Genomic DNA, 23,044 nt, shown 5'->3' with positions numbered 1-23,044 from the left:
GCGGTGCCTGGCTTGGCTGCGGTTCGTCGCAGCGCTTTTCGGAGGTAGGTGGTTTGTCCGGCGACGCAGCGAGAGCGGCGGGGAGCCGGAGTTACAGTCGCCTCGACTTTGCCCGAGCAGCTTGTTCTGCGCAATGCAAACAGCTGCCTGCGCCGGGGACGCCGTCCTAGCGCGCGGGGTGCGGCGGGAGGGGGCTCTTTGAAGATGCGCCCTCTCCGAAGGAGCTGCTTTGAGCTCAGCCTGACGCGGGCTCTTTCCCCCCTGGTTTCTGGCTCGTCCTCTGCCTTTCGTGGTCATTGCACAGTGGGGCCCGAGGCAGATGCTGATTTCAAAAGCGCCAGGTCTTCCTCCGTGCCCGAGGCTGCGCGACGGCGACTTCAGCCCTCCCTTGCTGGCAACAGGACGGCGCTGCTTTCTCATTGCAAAATTAACCGCTGAGATCCCTCGGCGTCACGCTGCCGTTGTGGTGACAGCTGGGGATGGAGCGGGTGACCCCGGAGTGCCGTCCCCGCCGCTGCACCGCGTCCCCCCCGCACCGCCCCGGGCAGTAACAGGCTGCTCTGCTCTTCCTTTCAGCTGGACGCGTCGCTGGCCGGATTACCGGGGTACCACCGCTCGGTGGTGAAGGCCACGAGGTAAGGGGCTGCCGCGAAGCGCCGCGGGCGGGGAAGGGTGAGAAATGGCATCTGGCACCGCAACAAGCTCAGGCTTAAGGGATGTTCAACTACGGATCCAAACTGCCCGGTTGGAGTCGCTCTCCAGCGCTGTGTTTAATAAAATGAGGCTGGCTGGAGAGCAGATGCCTTACTACTTTGCGTGGCTCTGCTGGTCGCTCCCCTGGTGCCCGAGCGTCTTGGCACAGACTTCCAGAGGAGCAGAAGCCTGCTGTGGCTTTTCTCAGAGCTGGCTAGGATCCATCCGTGGCTGGTGTCAAAGTGCATAACCAGCCTCCCATCCAGTCCCAGATTTACCTCTGCATGTGTAAGCTTGCCCCATCTTTGAAGCGAGATGGAGGTTTGTTACAATGCACTGCTTTTCTAATGTATATGCATACTGTGTCTGTGTTATGCACTGCTTGTATAAGTAAATCCTACGTATAACATAGTAATGATGAAATCGGACTGAACGGTGATGCTCAGAGCTGTTTTGTTTTGTTTTCTGTTAGGGAGGCCAACGTTGTCCAAGTTTCGGTGCAATCCACGTTCTCTTTGGCCTCCAACGTGACGTTCTACGACGTCGTCAGCAGCGTGAAAAGCTACATCAGAGCGTGCACATCCCCCCCAGAGACCTGCCAGTTCATCTCAAGCCTCAAGCTGCTCCACAGAGGTAGATATAGCATCTGGATTGATTGTGGTGGGAGTGGAAAGCAAGGGATGTTATATTTGGCTCTTTTTTAAAAGGAGGAGACAGGTTGCCCAGAGAGGTTGTGGAGTCTCCATCCTTGGAGATATTCAAAACCTGTCTGGACACAATCCTGGGCAACGTGCTCTAGGTGACCCTGCTTGAGCAGGGGGCTTGGACTAGATGATCTCCAGAGGTCCCTTCCAATCTCCACCCTTCTGTGATTCTGTGAGAAAGATTTTGGCCTTGAGGGGGGGGGGAAAAAAAACTCTAAAACTTCTCTCTCATTTAAATGGCAATTGTTGCAAGAGCCCTGCAGTCTGAAAGCGAATGCAGATTTCAAGTCTTGTCGTAGCCTCATTGTGTGAGAAATCTGCCCCTCTGCGAAAGCACCGCACCGCCCAGGATTAAAGGCATTGTACGGGAGCCTTTCATCTCAGGGGTTTGACGTCGGGCCCCGGCGGATCAAAAGCCCTGAGTCCCCCTCAGCCAGCGTGGCGGGGAGCCGGGGCGCTGCCACAGCCAGGGCGGTGACGGAGACAGTGCCATTGACACCACCAGGGCGTCACAGCTGCCCCAAACCCTCCCGTCAAGCGATTAGCGCTGCCCTAGCGTTTGCTGGGAGCTGCGTTCTTCCAGCTGCCACTTTGCATCAGTGAAAGCACGTGGTGTAAAAATCGTTCCAAGTGTTTTCAGGCCGTGAAACATTTCTATACCTACATTTCTAATCCTGAACACCATTGTGGATTGAATTGATTTAAATGATTTTGGTAGAGCAACTCAAGTTATATCCAACAGTTACCTCAGATACAATATTTTTGGTAAAGTTTAGTTTCTAACATAAAGATAAACAGAATTACTAAGAAACAAATTCTATTCTTACATAAGTATTTAAAGAAAAGATGCCAGATTAAAAAAAGGGATGGAGAATCTATCAGAGATGAATTTATTAAAGCTACGCGTTCCACATGGATGACACATTTTTCATAAAAATAATATCATGAATATTTTTTCATTTGCTCATCCCATTTAGTCCAGCCTCCCAGTAAAAAATGCAAATTTGATGGCACAGTTTCCGTAATTTATGCACACTGAGTTTTGCTGAATACTCATTTAAAAAAATCTGTCATTTTAAAGACATCGCTTCAAAGTGAGATAAATGAAAGGGCAATTTTTTTTGTGTTAAAAGTGGAAAAATACCATGCTTAAAATCAAAATGGAAGAATCTGTTTTGGTCTGAGCAGAATGTTTTGCTTGACACAAACTTAAAATTAAAAATTGATCTGTTGAACCGTCTCGGGGGAAATGTGTTTTAGCTTGAGTCAAAACAAATTTTTCTTTTTAATTTCCCATTCTGCCTGCAAGCTGAAATATTTATTATTCACCCACTCTGTCTGCCTGTACGATCGATGGTAGATGTGCAAGAAATTGTGACATGTAGTAGTGTTGACTCTCTCATAATGGAACCAATATTATTAAGAAAAAGAAGATGAAAGCAATGCATGACCTAAATGTGATGCCTGGGGAAAGCAAATGTGTATAATGGTGTGTTTAGGGAGAAATGCGCTGATGTTTTCCATGTCTTTCCGACAGTTGGCAGCTTGTGCAGACAGAAAGACCCTGAATGCGACAAGGAAACCTCCGAGTGCACTGACTTCGATGGCGTTGCGCTCTGCCAGTGCAAAAATGGGTACTTCAAGTACAACAAGATGGACCATTCCTGCCGAGGTATTGCTCTTTACGCAGCATGTTTTGCTTGGATTCTGCTTAATCTTTTGGTGCCGGTTGAAATGATTGTGTGAGTGTGTGTGTCTGCGTGCATTATGTATTGCCATGCATCCTAAGAAGCTCAATATTATGAATAAATATCAGCGGCTGAGGTTTCTTTTATTTAGTTAGGGGACTTTTCAGTAGACGCTGAAGATACGGTCTCTCTCTAGGAATAATATTATCTCTTTCTGGAGCATGCTGTGAGTCAGAATGAGCGAGAAACGGGAGAAAGGGGGCCCGAATGCTCTGGGCTCCAGTTCAGTGGCACAGAGCAGAGATGACGTGCAGCTCTGCCTGTTTTGATTTTGTCTGAACTCTCAGCGAACTTAAGATAATTGCTTTAAACTCGCAAGCTATATTAATGCATCGTCAATATTTTTTAAATAAGCAAGTATCTGAGAATGACTGTGGATTTATTTTTCAACTGGGTTCCTAATAGAAATTTTAAGCTCAAGGGTTATATTATTTTTTAACTACTCAGATCGTGAAATCTGTTTTGCTACGTCTTAAACAAGCTCTTTGTCATTGCACCAGTGGTCAAAACAACTTGTAGGATCAACGTGTCCATTCCCTCATCACAGTGGTCATTGCTGTGGGACTCCTTAAGAAATCAAGTTTTCTGATGACATATCAATAACAATTTTAAAAGTGGTTATATATTGTTTCTGGCAATGTCTGCAGGGGAGGCTGTTCAAAGAGGAGGAGACGCTTGGTCAGCTCCAAATCTAGTCAGAGGGTGGGAGAAATGTGGCTGGAAATAACTCGTGCATTGCAAGCTCTGGAACAGGCATCTGTGAAATGGGCGCCTCTGGGTGCCTGCCTCTTGTCCACTGCGTGGCTCGAGGCAAAATGTTTCTCCTTTATGGTTTTCCTCCCTAGTTTCATCTTTGTTTGTTGTGGAAAGGACTTTTATTAAGAAATATTGACTCTCTCCACCTACCCTTGAGAGATAAGAGAAGGGGTCATCCAGTGAGTAGGGAGCTGAAACGGCTCCTGGGAGGCTCTTGCCTGATTCCTGCTCCATCGTGGGCAGTGGGGACCCAGGGCAAGTTATTCCATTTTTCTTGCCTGTGTCTCTTGCCAAGTGATGGTATGAAGATAAATACCTGAAGGCTGTGCAGATACTATGGTTATAGAGGGCCAAGAGATGCAGCGTTTTTTAGCCAGGTAGATGTGACTACTCCCTATTTATGAGTCTTGCTTGCTCTGAAAAATAAAGAAACCACCAGAACACCTTTGGGCCTAAATTTCACCTTCAGGTCTGTGCTGTCAATAAGAAACATCTTAACGACTGGCTTTACACTGTCAGAAATGAAGTGGATTTAGGCCAAATGAATCTGGGGGTTTGTGGTCATAGGGGACACGGCAGAGTGGCACGAGAGCTAACTCCCCAGTGCCACGCTCTCTCGAGATAACAGGTTTTCAGCAGCACTCTGTTCTCATCTCAGTGTGCTGTGTAGTCTAGATTTTTAAAGGGACTCAACACTTGAAAAGCCATACCACAGCCCCCAGCTTGACGTTTAGGATCATCCTCTCAAATAAATACAGCATACAATATGCCAGGCTCTTTTAAAACTTCCACCCTCCCAGTGGCTAAACAGGAACCGAGGTCTCCTGAGCCGCTGACCCCGGTTGTGGGTTGTGCAAATGCGGTCCACAGCCCACTGAACGCTCGGGAGGGGTAACGCCAACTACTGTGTTCGCGAGGAGGGAAATGGCTATTGTACGGGGGTCCGGTCTCCCGAATGGGAAGCTGGGTGCGGCTGGGGGAGTGGATGGGCCGAGGGGGTTGGCAGCCCAGACCTCCAGGTTTTGTTCTGCATCTCTCACCTGGGGCATGCTTGAAGCCCTGCTGTCAAAAGTGTCCTGAGGACCAAGGAAAGGTTTGGCTTCTGAGTCAGGAAGAGTTTCGACATTTCAGCCGATGGGCTACTCAGTTCGGTCGGCTCTGTGTAGCTGCTGGGTTTCAGCCTTTGTGGTATAGGATGGCTCATTGCATGTTATTTTTAGTAGTCTAGAGTGTTTCCAGTGCAAAGCAAGGAATGGCTCTCCAGCCTTCCTCACATCAGGAAGGTTTCCGAAGAGACCCCTGAATCTCTCTCTGGAAGGCAGTGGTAAAGAAATCCCAAATAGAAAAGCAAAACTTGATAGCTTTGCTTGGCCCCTGATACTTAAACCTTTCTTCTGTTCCTTGTTCGTGTTTGAGAGCTCGCCGAGTGAGTGTGACAGTGTGAGCTCTCCTGGGAGCATGTTCAAAGGAGCAGGAAAGATGCCAGAAGGGAAAGCAAAATGGCAGGAAAAGGGGTCCGAGAAGAGAAAAAGATATAAGCATCAACAGTTATGCAGCTCTGCATTGCTTTAAGTGGACTAAGACCAGGAGATGCACATTTGGGATCCTGCTTGCCCTCTCTGCAGCCCCTAGAGCTCCTAGCCAGCTGGAGCTGGGAACTTTTCCTGCCCAAGACAGCATTACAATTTGGAGACACTGCTCAGGGTGTACGTGCCCTACACAGGCTGTGGTGGTGAAATGAGCCTGGGCTCCAGCATCTGCTTGTAAGTTCCTCCAGTCCTTCCTCACGTGGCAAGCAGCAGGCTGGGCCAGGGCGATCGGGGCTGCTGTACTGGGCAGACTGGAGCTGTTTTCACGGAGAAGACAACTCCAGTAAGCTGTCGAAGGAGATGATTCCTCCCTTCCACTCTCTGAAGATTTCTTTATTGTCTGATCCTGTGACTAAATTTGGTAGATTTGCTTCATAATGTTTTCAGTCTACTTTTATTAGTGAGAGACGTGAGCAACCTCTTGCCCTGGCTGTTGGTGGACTGAGGCTTTTAACTCTTGTCCTGTTACCTCTGGTCTCTTTCTCACCTTCACGGATATCATATTAGAAAGTTAAAAATAAATCCAGTGCAAAAAAAATATCATGAAGAGATGCAGCAAAGAGGCCATGCAAGGAGCGTGTCCTGGAAAGCAGGGACCCTGACAGAGCTGTGAAGGGACCTGGCAGCTAAAGAAAAGGTCCCAGAGCTCTGGCTCAGAAGGCTAATGTGTTCCTTGGATGCATTTAGGGGAGGCATGGGCAGGCAGAAGAGGGGAAGTTTTGTTATCCCTGTGCTTGTGGCATCTATTTCTGGAAACCAGAGGTCAAAAAGGTCCAAGAGAACTGGTGTGTGTTCAGGGAAAAGCTGCAACAACCAGGGAGTCTCAAGGATCTCAGTGTACTTGGCTTTTTTTAACGAGAAGGCTAAGGAGTGATTTGATGGTGAGGAAGAGAAATGTGATCATATAACCTTTTCCAGTCCAGCAAGAAAGCATTCAAGGGCTGGAATTTGACACTGGGATAATTCAGACCAAAAATAAGGTGAATGTTTTTAATGGCTGGGAAAATTAACTTTTTGAGCGTTTGACCCAGGGCTGCAGTTGACTGTCCGTCACTGGAAATACTAAAATCAAGCTTGGATGGTTCTCTAAAATATAGTTCCAATTCAGCTATTTGATTTGAAACTGGAATTAAATTTAGGGAAGTTCTGTGACCTGTGTTATGACGAGGAGATCAAAGTCATGTTGGTCCCTCCTAGCCTTCAGTATCACTTATTATTGGTGCTGTAACAGCCACAAACTTCTGAATCCAACAGGAAAACTACTGGTCTCTCCTGGTTTATTATGGTCTTGCCAGCCCATCGTAATGGGTAATGTTACGCGTTTGTCCGTCCGTCCATCCTTCCTTCCTTCCTATGCTAAGCGTCCCTAGACAGGCTCCTGAAAATACACGCTCCAGCTGTGCAAGAAGGGGCAACGCGTTTCATGTGTTGGGAGCAGCAGGCGGAGGCCGTGGGAGGAGAGGAGAGCTTTGCTGCGGGTTAGCTGTGACCTCTGCTGGACAGCCCCGGTCCCCTCCCGGCAGATTTCCCTGTGCTCAGCGGGGCTAAGGAGCCCGTGCTTTGGGCTGGAAGTTGTCCCTGCAGCTAGAGAACGAGGCAGGGGAAGGAGGGCTTGACAGCTGCAGAATACGGTTAAATAGCTGGGTCAGCCCGTGACAAGGGACGGACGCGGAGGAGGGCTCCTGATTATTTCTCCCAGCAAATCGCTTTTTCAGTGCATTTCTGCGCAGGGCAAAAGAGCCTTCAGATGTTGCCATGGACCAGTGAGATGTTGTCACTTTAGTGGAATTTCTGCATATCTTGCTTCTTTGAAGGACCAGAGGGCTAAATATAACACAGCAAGCACGTCCTCTAGACCAGAGCTGCTTATCAATACTTACTGAAGGACTGTTGCTGAGAAAAAAAACAGTGATCTTGTCAGTAATATGAAGCTTATAATTGTATGGCTAATATATCATCACCTTTGCTGTTCATCACAAGCACAGTATAATTTTCTCAGATAATCCAGATGATTAGCTATCTCTCCGTTAAGCACAGCAGTTATTGTATTTTGGAATCAATGGCTAGTTTTCATTTTTTTACCAACTTTTTGCACATAGTGGCTTCTGGGTTATTTGGACCTAGTCAAAAATTTAATTTTCTATTTTGTAGTAAATTTTGACATTTCAAAATTTGATTTAGCTGCAGATTTGAAAGAAAAAAAGAAACAGGTGACATTTTCCATGAGGCAAAGTGTAATATAGCATTTTGGGTTAACCACAACTGTGCTTGGATAACTTTTTATTGCAGTTCTGACATCTAAAAATAATGAATAATGTGCATCAATAGTAAAGTAATGTTGTTTAAATGACGTTTCAAAATGAAAACCCAAAACACTTGCAGATTTTTTGCACTGATATTTTGTGGGAAACAATACAAGTGTTCAGTGAGTTTTGATTTGGGCAAGAAGAGATTCTCTTGGAAATTATTTTATCAGCTGCCTACACTGTGCCAGGCTCCAGGTTAGGACTATAGCTAAACCCTGAATAGTCCCATCAAAGCCAGTGGGAGGTGAGTCCAAGTGCACAGTGTCTTGTCCAAAACAGAGAGCAATTGCGTGAGGTAGCTGAGACCCTTCTGGGTCCTCTTTGACTAGAGGCATTTAGACTAACAGACAAGGCAGAGATGACATTAGACAGAGCACCCTAAATATATATATGTATGTGTGTGTGTGTGTGTGTGTGTGTACATACACACACACATACATACATACATACATATACACATGTATATACACACAGACAGCAAAGAGCATGTGCCCCTTTTTTTGACAACACGAGCATCACACTTCTGCTCTGCCAGCGTTAGAGAGGCTTGTCAGTCCCAAAGACTGTTTGGAGCGAAGCTGCCGTGGGAAGCGGCGATGGTAAATACCTCCTGTGCGCCACTACGCGGTGCTCATGGCCCTTCTCTCTTTTTCAGCCTGCGAAGATGGGTATAAGCTGGAAAATGAGACCTGCGTGAGGTATGGTGACCTTTCTGCCTTTCTCTTACCCCCACCATCCTTCTTAATACTGCTTTGGTGACCTCTTGCCACAGCCAAGCCTCTGAAACTCCCTGTTGTTTGTGTTATCAGCTGCCCATTTGGCTTAGGCGGATTCAACTGTGGAAACCGTAAGTACTGAATTTCTTTTCTTTTCATTTTCACTGCCTCGTAAATGGGAAGATTGAAACAAGTAATTATAAATAGCTATGTCTAGAATGTAGCAGATATGAACTTACTCTTGTCAGTGGTTTTATTCATTTTCAGTGGGAAATTGTTTTGTTTTGTTGACCTTTGAAAAAGTTGACCTAACATTATCTCCTAACACGATCAGTATTTTCTTGGAGATCTCCTTTCTCTGGATGCTCTGTCATGAGAGCACATAGAGTAGCAGGCACTCTTTAAGTGAGATGTTTGGAGGTGAATCAATGAAATATTGTTTGTGTTATTTTGATCTATCAGTAAGGAGAACCTGTCCCCTAGGGAAACAGGAGCTTGTTGTTCCTTCAACAGTAGATCCCCAACTCCATCCATTTTACTTGAAAATATGGCTGGCAGAGGGAGGGAATAAGAGACGTAAACAGCTAATCCTTTTGCATAACGACTGCGACTAAGCTTATGTTAATATTTACGACAACACTGCTGTTTCTACATGAGAGTCTCTGTCTTTCCTGTTGTAGCATATCAGCTCATCACTGTGGTGATCGCAGCCGCAGGAGGGGGACTTCTGCTCATCCTGGGCATAGCGCTGATAATAACCTGCTGCCGGTAGGTACCACCACCAGCCCCAGACCACGTGGCCTCGTCTCAGCGCGTTACACAACACTTAGTGCTGCACGTGGCAACTTTCAAGGACCAAAACGTAGGTGACAAAGGTGCAGCTGAGCAAGCAGTTTAGTGACGGGCTTAAGCATTCTGTTTTGCTTTCATTCGGGGGCATATGTGTTTTTTTTCCAGCAGCCAGGCTAAAAAATTCAGTGTCTCTTGAGGGTGTGTCTGGCAATCACATCCCCTAAGGATGGGGAGAAAAAGGGGTCCTTCCCACCCAGAGCCATAGGGCAGCTAGGGAGCAGTCTCCAAAAACCCAAGCTAAGTAAAAAAGGAGGTGTTTAGGCCACAGGAAGGGTTGCTGGGCTGTTGCTCAAGTGGTGTTTGTGCGCATTGCAAGGCTATGCTCCATTTTCCTCTAAGCACAAATCCTTCACATGTTCGCACTCTCTGTCTCTCTCTCTCTCCCCCGTCAAACAAACACACACACACATGCACACGTGCACCCACACATGCGTGCACACAGTTCCCATACCAGCAGGTAACTTTGGACTAGGGGCAAGATGTGCTGCCGGGGTAGTTATGCTTCATGATTTTATACACTGTGAAAAAGGGCTGTCTTGCAGTAATGCCCTCTCCCTTCACATTCCAAGTCTAGGATTTCAAAGCTATCCAGACCAAAGACTGTAGCTGGATTATCAGTAGCATAGCATTGACAGTGGTTTGGTTGGCACAGTCTTTCTGCAGTATGCATTTGTTCTCCCTATTTTTCGAGCCAGGGTACACCAGCTAGTGCCAGACAGAAAGCGTGGTGACCAACACAGTAGCAACCACAGCACCTCCAGGTCTCAGAGTGCAGATCTCTGCAGGAGACAGGTGGATATTCTCAGAAGTCCTGGCTCCTCATCTGCTGAAACAGCCACTTGTTAATACTCTTCCTTTGGCAGGTTATGTGCCTTCCTGGAGGGTACACTGCTTTGAACTGGGAATTTCTCCAAAGGTGACCCTCATATGATATGGTAGTTATGTAGGGGCATTTGGTGCATTTGGTGTCATTCAAACTGGCAGCTTTTAAGTCTTCTGTCTTAGGAATTAATATATTACCTGGAAGTACTATAGTCAAGTGGCTTGAGCCAGAGCATGTCCTCTAGTCACAGGCAGTCTTTACTTGGAGACTTCAGATATGAGAATCCACAGTCTTCCTGGATATGTCATTCCTGTAGTTAATTACCTGTGTCTGAATTCATCCAACTGCTAGCTGTAATGTTCTGTGGTGTCAGTGTTCCTGGATTTCTGCAGCGCAGATAAGGAAATCTGTGATTTTTAGACTAGTGCATTTTACTGTGATTTCAAGCAAGAATAGGGAGTTTAAGAAAAAGATATTCAAGATGGGAGGACCAGTAGATAGCTCTTGAGGGCAAAGATGCCATTCAGAGGAACCTAGACAGGCTGGAGGAAGGAGCTGATAGGAACCTTATGAAATTCAAGCGTGAGAAATGCAAAGTCTTGTGCCTGGCAAGGAAGAACCCCCTGCAATGATACATGCTGGGGACTGACTGGTTAGCTGGGGAGCAGCTCTGAGGAAGGGAACCTGGGGGTCTTGGTGGGCACAAGCTGAACATGAGCCAGCTGTATTCCCAGGCAGCAGAGAAGGCCAACAGCATGAACAGAAACATAGTCAGTAGATTGACAGATTATCCCCCTCTACTCAGCCCATGTGAGACTGCATGTAGAATACTGTGTCCAGTTTTGGGCCCCCCCAGTACAGAAAAGACATTCATAAATTGGAGCAAGTTCAGTGGAGGGTCACCAAAAAGGTCAGTGGGCTGGAGCTCTTGAAAGATGAGGAGAAGGTGAGGCTTACTGAACCTGGAGAAGAGAAGGCTTCAGGAGGAACCTAATACATACATGGAGGTCTTCAAGAAGATGGAGCCAGGTTTTTTACAGTGTATGATGGATGAATGAGGACAACAGGCATGAGCTGAAACAGGAGAGGTTCAAACTCGATATAAGGAAAAACTCTTTTGTCAAGAAGACAGTAAGGCAGTGGAACAGCTTGCTCAGAGAGGTTGTGCCATCTCCATCCTTGGAGTTTTCAAATCCCGACCAGATAAAGCACTGAGTAACCTGGTCTTGCCTCATATCTGACCTTGCTTGGAGCTGGAGGTTGGACTAAAGCCCTCCCGAGGTCCCTTTCAACCTGAGTTATCCTATGATTGCTGTTCCAAGTCAAGATTTACAACACATGGTAAATCTTCTGAGATCATATCACAAATGCATATAAGATAACAGGATAAGTTGTACCTTCTTACTTTCCTTCGTTCTTTTCTAAACAGGAAGAATAAAAATGACATAAGTAAACTCATTTTCAAGAGTGGGGATTTCCAGATGTCACCGTATGCTGAGTATCCGAAGAACCCCCGAGCACAGGAGTGGGGCAGAGAGACCATCGAGATGCAGGAGAACGGAAGCACTAAGAACCTGTTGCAGATGACAGATGTATATTATTCGGTACCTATTCTTAGGTTAACTATTACTCCTTTGTGCCTGATGCAGCACAGATACATTTTTTTTATTGGAACCCAGATCCATCTTGTGCAAAATAAAAGGGCAAAGCAAATGGCTTTGATAGAGAGCAAAGCATTAGGAGTCATGTGGATGCCAGATGCGATGTGTTAGTTATTACATGTGGTGAATATCATGAAGAGATGTAATTAGGAAGGGTGCTAGGGAAATGTTTAGGAACATTTTGGTAGATGCCTAAGAAGTCCAATCCTGGAGTACAGAAGGAGAGTTAAAGGTTTTGGACAGTCTCTTAGTAGTCCCTGTGGGTAGTTCGCTCCCTTCCTCCCTCACTGATGCTGGAAGGTTGAGACCTTTGCCTGGGGGGCTTCACCCCAAATGGGAAGACGCTGCTCACTGGGGACCCCTGTCTTTTTCAGCTCCTCTCCTTTCCAGGGGACAGACCCCTTCCTGTAGTGGAAAGGCCATGTAAGGAGGAGCCCTCCAGCTCTGGGGGAACAAGTGGCAGGGAAGAGGTGGTGGAGGAATAATGGGCTATGTAGGGCAGAGAAGGGCGCACAAGACCTGGCATCACGGATGCTGTAACACCTGCATGGTCATTACCAGTTGCTAATGTCTATATCCAGAGCTGTGATGTTCATGTATCACCCATCACTAAGCTGTATCAACATACAGGGTGTCCCCAAGGCGTAGGGGGTTGCTCTGCAGAGAGCAGTACTTTTTTTTTCTGATTTGTATTTTAAGTTTCTGCCAAGCAAGTTTACTGGGTCATACGGTATGGAGGGAATTAATCCTCCTTACTGCTTTCAGTAAGAGGTTTGGAAATGACAATGCGTTTCCTAAACTTTTCTGAAGACTGTTATTATGCTGACAACTAGAAGGAGGAGCTTTTTAGCAAGGAGTGGGTGATGAGGGCTTTGCATTGGATCTGCTCTGTAACAGATCAAATGGGGTGACTTAATGTTTCTTACTGGGTGAAAGGATTGTACAGTCTTGGCCTTAGACAGCAAAGTTCCTTAATCAAGTGTCCCCAGGAGATTTGCTTGAGTAAGAGAAGGGAAAAGTGGAAGGTCAGATCACCTTGGTTTTGATGTGTAATTTAGGTTCCTGTGTTGGGAGAGTGGATGCCTATGGTTAATGGTGAGAGTAGTGCTTCCAGATAATATTCAAAGTGGGAAACTAACTTTCATTTTCTGGAAGAGTTTCCTTTAAAGACAGCTCTGGGACAATATCCTTCTTGTGAGAGTTATTTCAGTGCTTGAATTCATCAGCACAGCTCTCATAGGATTAAAAATTAACCATGCATTCAGACTGCACATGGAGTTAGGTAAAATTCAAATCTGCTAATGGCCAATATGTTAAAACTAGATTGGATCAGAATAATCCCCTCTAGGCAATGCATAACTCCCACAGTAGAAATCATTCAAGATTGTAGAGATCATTAGTGATCATGTTGTTCCTTCTGCCTGCTGAAATGAGTGCTGGGAAGGGTGGAAACACTGTGCTTGAAAGTGTATTTGAGTGTGAGAATAAGACCCTTTTTATTTAATTATTTCTGCTAATACAGCCAACTGGACTGAGAAATCCTGAACTGGAAAGAAACGGACTTTATCCTCCCTACACTGGTTTGCCTGGATCTCGACATTCATGCATTTACCCTGGACAGTACAATCCATCCTTCATTAGTGACGAAACCAGAAGAAGAGACTATTTTTAGCAGGGCAGAGAGGGAGCGGAAGATCAACACCGTTTTGTGGCCCTTGAGCACCAGGTGCCCTCTATCTCCTGGCAGTTCAGCCCACATCAATCTTGCTCTTCCTATCTAACAGCAGGAAGGACTTTGAACTCAGTGCGGGGCGTTGCTGCCCTAAGAAACTGTTATGCTTGTTGAGCAGCCAAGAGAAGATGGAGGAGGGAGCGGCTCAAGGTGCAGTCCAGTGAAAGACCCAGGCGGAAGCTAACGCGCGCACCCCATTTTTTGCGCTGTGCTGCTTCTTCAGTCCATGCTACGGGGCAAGCATAGATCAGCGCAGGCAGACGAGCTGTGCCCGGCACTCTGAATCGAATACCACTAGGGAGTGTTTTGTTTACAGACCTTGTTCACTGTCAGACTGATGACTGTGCTTGTCTTCTTAGCCAGCCTTTGTGCAAAGAGTCACCGTGTGACTGGTTTTGGTAGCAGAAGTATGTCAGCTCCCTTTTCTCCTGCCACATTGCCTTCTGCTTCCTGCACGAGAGGGGAGCTGGTTTGTCGTCTAGCCCTTACGTTCTTGCTGGTAGAAGTTCTCCAAAAGGCTCGGTCCTTACTGAAAGCCTGGCAATGTTGGCTGAATTTGTGGGTTGGTTGTCTCCAAGGCGTACAGAAAAGTTAGTCATACCACTGTGATGCAAACCGACAAAGCTGATCCCATGCACTACTTTTGTATGTAGGGAAAGTCTCGGTGCGTCATTGTTTTGTCAACCAGCATTGTTCAAAAGTGACACCTCTATAGGTCATCAGAGTACTTTCGTGTAGGATTTTAAGGGGCTCTGTTTCCCTGCAGGGTTTTACATGCCTGTAAAAACAGCAATATAACTTAAAATAGTCGCTAACAGGAAAATTTACTACAAAGAAGAAAAATACGAGCTGGGAACTCACCATGATCCTTACATGCAATTTGGATAGGAGTGATAATGGTGTAGCCCTGGTTGGGCAGGTAGGATGTGAATGCTGGACACTGCAGGCAGGACACAGCTTTCAAGCCTTCACAGCCCACCTTGACTTCAGTAGAAGCTGTGGAGGAGGACTCAGTACATCAGAAAATGTGGCTTGCTGCAGTTGGTTGCATTTGACAAGAGAAAAGCAGGATGCTTTGAATCCTGGCAGAGCAAAGATCACACCGTTCAAATTGTTTTGTTTTCATCCATCCTAGTTTCAAGTTATTCAGACCACGCAGGTTTCCTGACATAGGTGTGTTAATTTACATTAATCACCTTGGCATAAGCTGCAGAATATAAGTCAGTATATTCCTCACCAAAGATCAGATCAAAAGCTTATTGACTTTATTCCTTCCTGAGCTGGTGTTGAAAGAGATCTTTATTATGAAGTATTTTTCAGCTTATCTTCACTGCAAAGATAAACTGAGTCATCCAAGGCCTGTCCAGATGCACTAATCCTTACCTTGAATATTATTGTGCTTTTAATTCAAGCTGGCTGCTTGCGTGAGGACAGCACAGAACAGCATAATTCCTTAGCTATTAACCCACCACCTCTGTAGCTTGTACATAACCTAGCTTCGCTAAAAAGCATATACTTCCCGGTACTGCCATCTCCTCAGTGCTCAGAGAGACACAGTGCCTACAAGCGAGTTCATAAGGGAGCTCAGCTCACTGGGCACCATGGGACGTGCCCCCCAAAGTGCCTACCACCAAGTGACAGCAGCAGGTCAAATGCTGACGTGCTGCGCGGCTGCTCCCCCGCAGCAAACCTGCGGTGAGGGGGTGCCCTCGCTCAGGGAGCAGTCACGGTACTCGTGCCCTGCAGGCGCTGGGAGCCTCCAGATCCTGTCCCAGCACTCCGAAGGCTGTTGTGTTCCCTGCCCAAAGTGAGAACGACTACCCAGAGGAAGACAAGCGAGTACAAGGCATTCATCAGGTGCGTGGACTAAGGGGTTTCTGGTCCCTGCTCCCATCTGCTTCTATGTTCTCCAGATTGCAAGGTGGCAAAAGCACTGCAAACGTGCGCGGGAAGACACAGTTTGGTGCACCATCTGTAGCATACACACGCAGTGTCGCTTCAAGCCTCACCCTTTACCTGCTACGTAGAAACGGCTGTGTGGTCTTGCAGAGAAACAGAGCTTTATGGGTGCCCAGGGGCAGTGTGCTTCACTCCTGTTATGTGGTTTTATGGTGATGATGCAGCCAACTTCACATCTGCCTGATCCACGGTCACACTCACAGGTGGTAGCACATGGCTTATATCAGATCGAGGGAGGAAGCGATTAGCTTCTCATGGGAAGTACAGCTGCCTAAGGGGCTATATTTAAAGGAAAACTCTAGTTACAGTATGCAAAATAGCTTAACAGGTAAAGCACAAAAACTAACTGCCCTCTGCCATTCTAATCAGTGTTTCCAGCCAGTAAGTGATGTTCTTCTCTGATTCATTAGTAGCCGATACCCTAATTATACAGGGTGCATTGGATGATGTGAACTAAGGGCTTGGCCCTGCTGTGGTCCAGGGGCTCCCAGTGAGGATGTTGGCGGGGTTCGCAGTCTCTCTGAGGGCGAGTTGCCGCTTTTGCATAGCGCCAGCTCTGTTTTTGATGAGTGCCTAGGCTGGAAAGAGCCACCTTTCCCTTGGCGTGGAGGGGGGTTTTGTCCCTGCTATAAACAAAAGAGGGAAGCTGGGACTTGCTGCTGACTCTAAATCCAAAGCACTTACACAAGCACTGGGATCTGTCTCTGTACATTTAGAGCAGTTTAGCAAAAAGTGAGCATGTCCCAGCGATGACAGTAGGATTTAACCTTGTGCCAGCATTTCATCAGATAGCGAAGTATTTAGGTACATGCTTGTAGGCGGATGTGTTAATTTGCTTGGTTAGTTCAAAGACCACATATTGTGAAGTGTGCCTGTGTGTGCCAAGTGGCCAGTGCGAAGGACAGAGGTTGAACTATCAACTCAATATTGCAGATCAGTCCTTCTATAGAAAGAGTAGCTTTTGGGTTGTGTTAACCAAACTGCTGGCCTGTATATCTCACAGCAAACTGCAAGTACTTTGAATAGGAAATGTGACAGAACTGTTTTGTAATTCAGATTGCGCAGAAGTCTGCAAGTAATTCATTTTCATTTCTTAATAACCAGAACCTTAATAACCTTAATTCTTCTTAATGCTGTAACTGGAATGAAAGGGTCTCAATAAACCCAACAGGATTTTCTGAGTGAGGACTGCAAAACTTGGCCTTTTCCAAGAGATACCTGAGCTTTATTGCACTGAAATTCTATGCTTGTCAGAGGAGGTAAACATTGGAAAATCTGCTATGTGAATTTGTCCTTTGCAACCTCACCTTCCTTTTCGTTTTGGTAACAAAAACTAAGTCAGTGAGCAAATATATAGTCTGCAGGAAGGGGGAAAGGGGTCTCTCCTGACCTGGCAGCACCTTCTCTGGGTGCCCTAGGAGTTCCCTTTCAGCTGGGAGGAGAGGATTTAAGCAGCAGTTAGCACCGGGGTTAATCGGGGTACTTTCCCCGCGCAGTGAGTTTCAGGAAGTCTTTGCAGAGCTGGCGCTACGCGGCGAGAACCTCCTGAGCGCAGCTCTCGGCGAGCCCAGCCGCTCCCTGCGCAGCAATGCTCCCGTCCTCACCTAAACCCCGCGGGCCCTCGGCTCCGCCGCTGCCCGAGCGCCGGGCATTTTGCTGCAATTTGTCGCCGTTCGTTTACTGCAATTAGTTAACACCGCGGCTCTCCAGCCGGGCGACTTTCCCAGCCGCGGCAGGGCTGTGACTTGTTCCTGTGCAGCTTGCGGCTAGTAAAACTCTCACCAGGATCCTGTTTGTCTGCTTCTGCCTGGGACCACCGTTTCCAGCTAGCCACCGCCGTCAGCCGAAGCACCCTCTGGCAGTGCTGCGGGGTTTGCTACTGCTCTCCCGGGGGGAAGGGTCTCGTGCCCTATCGCTCCCTCAGTCCCCGCTTTCAAATACAGACGCCTCTGCGTTAAGTACTTTGCTCCTTAGGACGTCTAAATAAATGTAGCCTGACTTCTCAGAGGATTTAGGTTAATTTTAGCTACCCCAAAATGCAAACTTTGACCACACTGGATGCTTTTGCCAAGGGAAGTGCTCTCCGTTATCCAAGCGAAGAGGATGAGGTAGAGGATGCGTGTTTCTTGCTAGGAGGCTGCAAGTGGCTCGCCACATAGAGGGAAAGGAAGAAAAACCGCACTAACACCCAGCAGAAATCTGTTCTTGCTCCTGGCTAGCGTGTGCAGCTAGGGAAGCAGTCAGCAAGGGTCCTCGGGCAGCTGCGTGGGAGTCTTCCCGATTAACTTTGGAAGAAATGCTAATTACTGGGCAGGAGAAGGTGCAGCGCTCTGCGGGTTGTGTTGCCCAAAGCCCCTCGCCCCCAGCAGTGCCCCCGGCAGCCAGCCCGGGAGAGGCGGGCAGGGTGACCAGAGCAGCAAAACGCAGATTTGGGGCATCACTCAAAAAGCAGGCTGGTACAAGCAGCCGTCCCGCGTTCCTGTCGTGCCCTGCTGCTCACCCCGGCCACCCCTCCCACGCCGCGCTGGAGAAAAACGCGGCGCTTCTGCATGCCATCGAAACCTCAAAGCACTAAATTTGGCTACGTCACGAATGCGCGAGACAGGCATTTTGATGCCTTTTTCCCCGCATGTTTAAAGCGTTAAGTAACATGGCAGCAAGAAATCCCGTTGCTGCAGCAGCCTTTCCCTTAAAGTCCTGGCACCACAGTCATATATTGAGGCTCTCCCTGTGGCCAGCCCTCTAAAAGTGATTTGCAATAGGAAAAAGACTTTTAGAAAATAGCAATAAATTGCATTTAGTGAGAAATGTTTGTCCCTGTGAAACTGTTTGTCCCAGCCGTTGTAAAGCCTGTCCTCTAGGGGCCTTACAGACCAGTAAAGTGGGTTTGGACATTGCTGTAGACGTGTGAAGTACTTCCCCAGGACTCCTCTCTAATTCTGGTCAATGGCGATATCTGTGCCAAATCCATCTGGACTTCTCATTCCCTCAAATCAATGTTTAATCTTCAGTTTTCTTTCTTAAATTGAACAAGAACGGATACATTTTACTTAAATGTTCTTCCTGTGCTGACTATTATTTTTTCCTCTTTACACACAAAAGACCTAATCCAACATCCATTATACTGGCTGAGATAACTTTCCCAGCGATTGTAATGGAGTTTTTCCTAGGCCTGAATTATTCCACCTTCAGGGTGACTTGGGTGTACAACATGCATTCCTTTGGCTTTCCGTTCTGCCCATTTCTGTGGTGGTGTTACTGCCTTTTAACATTGTATTTATTTTTTAAAAGTATAGTTTTTGCTGTAGCAAAACCTACGTTATGTGAGATTAAACAAACAGGTTATTGTTCGAGATCTGAAACACCTCCCCGAGAAGAGAGTGGATGTGAATTTTGTAAAATTGTTTTGGATGGATAATCCTTTACTAATCAAGCGACCTGTTTCCTATAGTGTAAGATCTTCTAGGGAAATAGAGATGCTTTCAGTATTCAGAGAAATACTCTGAGGAGAGTTCTCTGGATGCGGGAGCTACTGATTCACACTTGCCTGCCCCTTTGGCAATGAAACAAGATCTCCCAGCGTGGAAAGGGGTACGCACCGTGTGCCTGTAAGATTTCGGGAGCTTGGCAGTGTGTATTTAATTCTTCATTCCCTTGAATTGCTGAAGCTGAAAAGCAGGACAGAAATCCATGTAAGGGCTAAAAAGAGTCGGTTCAGCAAAGAAAAGAATATACTTAATTGTTTTGCAGAACTAAATGTCTAAAGTCAGTGTAATACTGTGACTTCTGTACTGTAAGATCATATGCGGGATGAGATCTGTTCAGTGTGTGGTTTGCATTCCATGTGAGGAATATCCCTGTTGAGGAAAAACCTGGAGAGGGTGCCCTAACGCTCCTCAAAAGTAATATGTAAATGCTAAGTCTTTATTCTGGTAAAATGCTTACTGAAAGGGATGGGAGTCTTGCATGAGTAATTACTGCAGCCAGTGGCCCGCAAATCTGCAATGATACAGAGAGGTCCTGTGGAATACAGTAAAAAGTGTCACTTGTCTTGGACAGTGCCATAGAATTTGCCCGATACAAAATGCTTGTTTTAAAATCTGGTGGGATGGTTTACTTTAAAGGAAAAAAATTACAGAATAAATATTCGATTGTTTCTTTTTTTAAGGAAATTCGGGTAAACTCAGTCATTTGTTCTAAGCCCTGTTGAAATTCTACAGGGCTTTTTCATAACAGAAAGCAAAATTTTGTGTGTAAAATCATAATGGTTTCCTTGAGCAGCTTTCAGAATTGCAGAGTAAAGCTCACCTTTAGTTAAGTCTGTTTCAAAAGGTAAAGTTTCAGCATTTGTTTGTGCTTCTGTTATTAACCTGAACGTGGACCTGCTTTATGTTCTTGACATTGTCTGCGTTTCCCTTCCCATATCTCTGAATGTTAGCTTCCAAGTTGCTGGGTTTTTAAGGACTTGTTCCAAACCAGTATTATTTAAAGTTGTATCATATTTTCAGTCTCCACTAATTACACAGTACTGTAGTAGCAAAATATAATTTTTAAGGATTGGATTATTTTTATACCTGCATCCAATATTATTAAATCTGGCGTTCTAGTCAGTATTATAAAAGGATACAATAAAACTATGAATATTAGTATGTCTCAGCTTTTTTATTGTCTAAAGCTTTCCATGTGAAGAGAAGCATATACTACTTTTAGATTGTTTTAACTACAATTAGAAATCTAATCTATAACCTAAGAAATTTTATAGTTCTGTTGCTCTTTTAGCAATATTTGGTGACAGAATAGAAAAACTAAAATGCAAAGCAAAGAGGAAATGGATTTGTTCTGTTAGTTACGCTCAATTTCTGCGCAGCCAAAATACAGGTTCTTTGCTGATATATTTTTCTTTCAATAGCATTAGGCAAACCAAAGTTTAATTTTAAGGTTTTCCTCAATTGAATTTTTCATCCTGCTGCAAACACAGGAGAATTGGTGAAAGTGTGTGGTGTGTGTGTGTGTGCGTGCGTGCGCGCACATGTGCTGGAGGGAAGGAAAACCTTGGGAAAGGTTGGTGCAGTGAGGCTCTTTGCATGGGCAGGGGACTGGACTTGACCACAGTAAGATCTGTCCCATCCCTTATTAATTGCCGCTGGGGACTGTGAAGGATATAGACTTGAATGCCTCTCAGAAGAGGAGGGCTGATACCTTGAATATGGAGGAAAGCAACATCCAGCCCAGGCTGCTAGGAGGAGGTGTGATGTGGGAGAGCACTCTGAATAACGGCAGGCATGTTAATCTGGAAGACTGTTTCAGCACTTTGCCCCAGAAAGGTACAGCACTCAGCTGAGATAGCAATTGGATAGGACTAAGGTGGGATTCATCTGCTCTGCCCAAAGTTAGGTCAGTCTAAGCCAACCATCTGGCTCCTCCTGTAGCCATGGAAAGCGATAAGCATCCGCAGAAGATAATTCATCGTAAGGTAGGTTCCCCCGGTCCTATCCCTCTCCCGTGACAACAGTGCCATAAGAACCCAGCATTTCGACAGCTGACATGAGATGAAGTGAATGCCGCTCGCAGAAAAACGGTGAGTCTACAACATATTTCTCACTACATCCTGAAATTTCAGTGTCCATTCTGTGGTGACATAGCACAGAATTGTGTTATGTGCCTGCTCCTTGTCTAGTAAGACTCTGGTGGAAAAATAAAATAAAATGAGAGAATAACCTGATTAATTCTGTCAAATGAGCTTCTGTTCATTTTGCAAGAGAAGACCTGTTATCAAGCCTCTATTTCATACTAATAATAATGCAGGCTTTTCTATTTTCAGTATGGCAGCTTCGTTATCTTTTAAGTGGATTGGCAGTGCAGAAGAACTGGTTACAACAATACCATGAAACTAGATAGGAGACATTTGGGATTATGGACAAGCACATGGCACAGTGGGCCAGCCCATTTCGGGTTTGTGCACCACTGCCTCTGCGACCATGGAACACATTCAGACTGCGTGACCTGCACCGCTTTTGAACCACCTGAAAAGAAGTCACAGTAGCATATGCTCCCCCTGATTGTGGTGGATCTGTAGGTATATAGCTTTGATTTAGATTTTCTGCAGGTTTGTTTGAATTGGGTTAATTTAGCTAATTGCAAGATATATTTTGAAGGATATGTGTAATATAGAGCCGATGAACCCAATTTACGGGAGACAGCAAAATGTCTATACATCTAGTAAGGAACAGAATTGAAAAATACACAGGAGGAACAGCATTCAGCGGAAGTGCATGACGAGCTGTAAAAGGCAGTTGCTCCTGCTTTAATATGTGTCTTCTGGCAGCACGATTGCCCCTTGGTCACATGCAGCTTATCATGGTTAAATAATGGGGCCATACGTGACTACCCACCTTATTGTAGTTAAATGCAACCTTTTACCTTTGAACTCTTTTTGGGCTGTCATAAACAAGGAATAAGACAAGTGAACAACTGCTATTTTTGTTACTAAATATAGCGCGTTTCTATTTCATAATAACCATTTATCAGTGTTCTTGTTTGCCACACCTGAGCTTTCACGCACGTCAGTTTGGTTTTACTAGTGGTGGGAAGTAATTCATGTTTCTGAAGAGGATGACATCTTTGTAGTCCTTTACAGCATGTAACACTGTGGTTATCCAAGTTTGTCTGGACTAACAGTTAACTATTCACTATCTAAGTATGTGCTTAATAAGCTCATTAATAACTGCATTTGAGCTAGAGATGTTTTCATGACATCATTTCTCCTGTTCTGATAGTTCTAGCTGTTCTCCTAAACCATCATATCTCTATTATGAAATCTCCCCACAAATTTGCAGTCTCATCACCCCACTTCTCTCCAGGTAGAGCTTGTTGTGACCCCAGTTTGTCACGGTGCGGACAGGGAAGCGCAAGCAGAGACAAAAAGATCTGGCATGTATACATGTATGTCTGTGCTCAGTGTGTTATTTCCTAGAGGAACTACTGCCTTTTGCATAGCAAATACTTCCTACTGCCCATAGATGTGATCATGTTAAGTAAGAACAGCCAAATAAGATAGAAAGTTCACTCTAAAAATATGGCTTAGGGTGCATCAACCTTTTTATGTGCATTCACTGTAGATGACAGTTTTAATGTGCAGGACTATGCATTCAAACAGTATAAACTGGTCTGGCCAGCAAAGCTGTATCACTTACACCTACTGAAGATTTGGCCCTCATTTTCAGTAGTGCTCTGTGAAGTTCCCTTGTTTCTACACTCTTGATTCACAGGAAACAAAGCTTTCAAATTGTGGTTTAGTTGTCTAATTGCATTTTGAGGTAGCGTTGGAAAATTGGGATGTATGAGGATGACTCAAGAGTCCGGATGAGGGAGGGAAATTGTTAGAAGGTTGGTTGCCTACACTTCTCCTGAATGCTCTCCACAGCCAGATTTGTCTTGCTGTACATATGTACTTCCAGCTGAAGTAGATGCTGTTTGTCTAGGAACCATCTCGCCAAATGACCAGT

General features: G+C 45.8%; 1 protein-coding gene across 1 annotated transcript in view; it reads left to right on the top strand.

Moving 5' to 3' along the window:
• Window positions 1-20,160, top strand: part of HEG1 (heart development protein with EGF like domains 1) — a gene marked incomplete at its 5' end in the record, with an annotated part of 35,783 nt that extends 15,623 nt beyond the window's left edge. Inside the window, 8 exons of the mRNA XM_067298637.1 lie at window positions 577-635; window positions 1,166-1,326; window positions 2,935-3,069; window positions 8,452-8,494; window positions 8,606-8,643; window positions 9,193-9,280; window positions 11,617-11,791; window positions 13,371-20,160. Of these exons, the coding sequence (XP_067154738.1) occupies window positions 577-635; window positions 1,166-1,326; window positions 2,935-3,069; window positions 8,452-8,494; window positions 8,606-8,643; window positions 9,193-9,280; window positions 11,617-11,791; window positions 13,371-13,520 (849 nt within the window). The remainder of the gene's footprint in view (window positions 1-576; window positions 636-1,165; window positions 1,327-2,934; window positions 3,070-8,451; window positions 8,495-8,605; window positions 8,644-9,192; window positions 9,281-11,616; window positions 11,792-13,370) is intronic.
• Between the last annotated feature and the right edge of the window lie 2,884 nt (window positions 20,161-23,044).

Source organism: Apteryx mantelli, chromosome 6 (assembly GCF_036417845.1).
Source record: "Apteryx mantelli isolate bAptMan1 chromosome 6, bAptMan1.hap1, whole genome shotgun sequence".
Classification (NCBI taxonomy): domain Eukaryota; kingdom Metazoa; phylum Chordata; class Aves; order Apterygiformes; family Apterygidae; genus Apteryx; species Apteryx mantelli.
The sequence above is the reverse complement of the archived record's forward strand: the minus strand, read 5'-3'. Positions and strand labels throughout refer to the sequence as shown.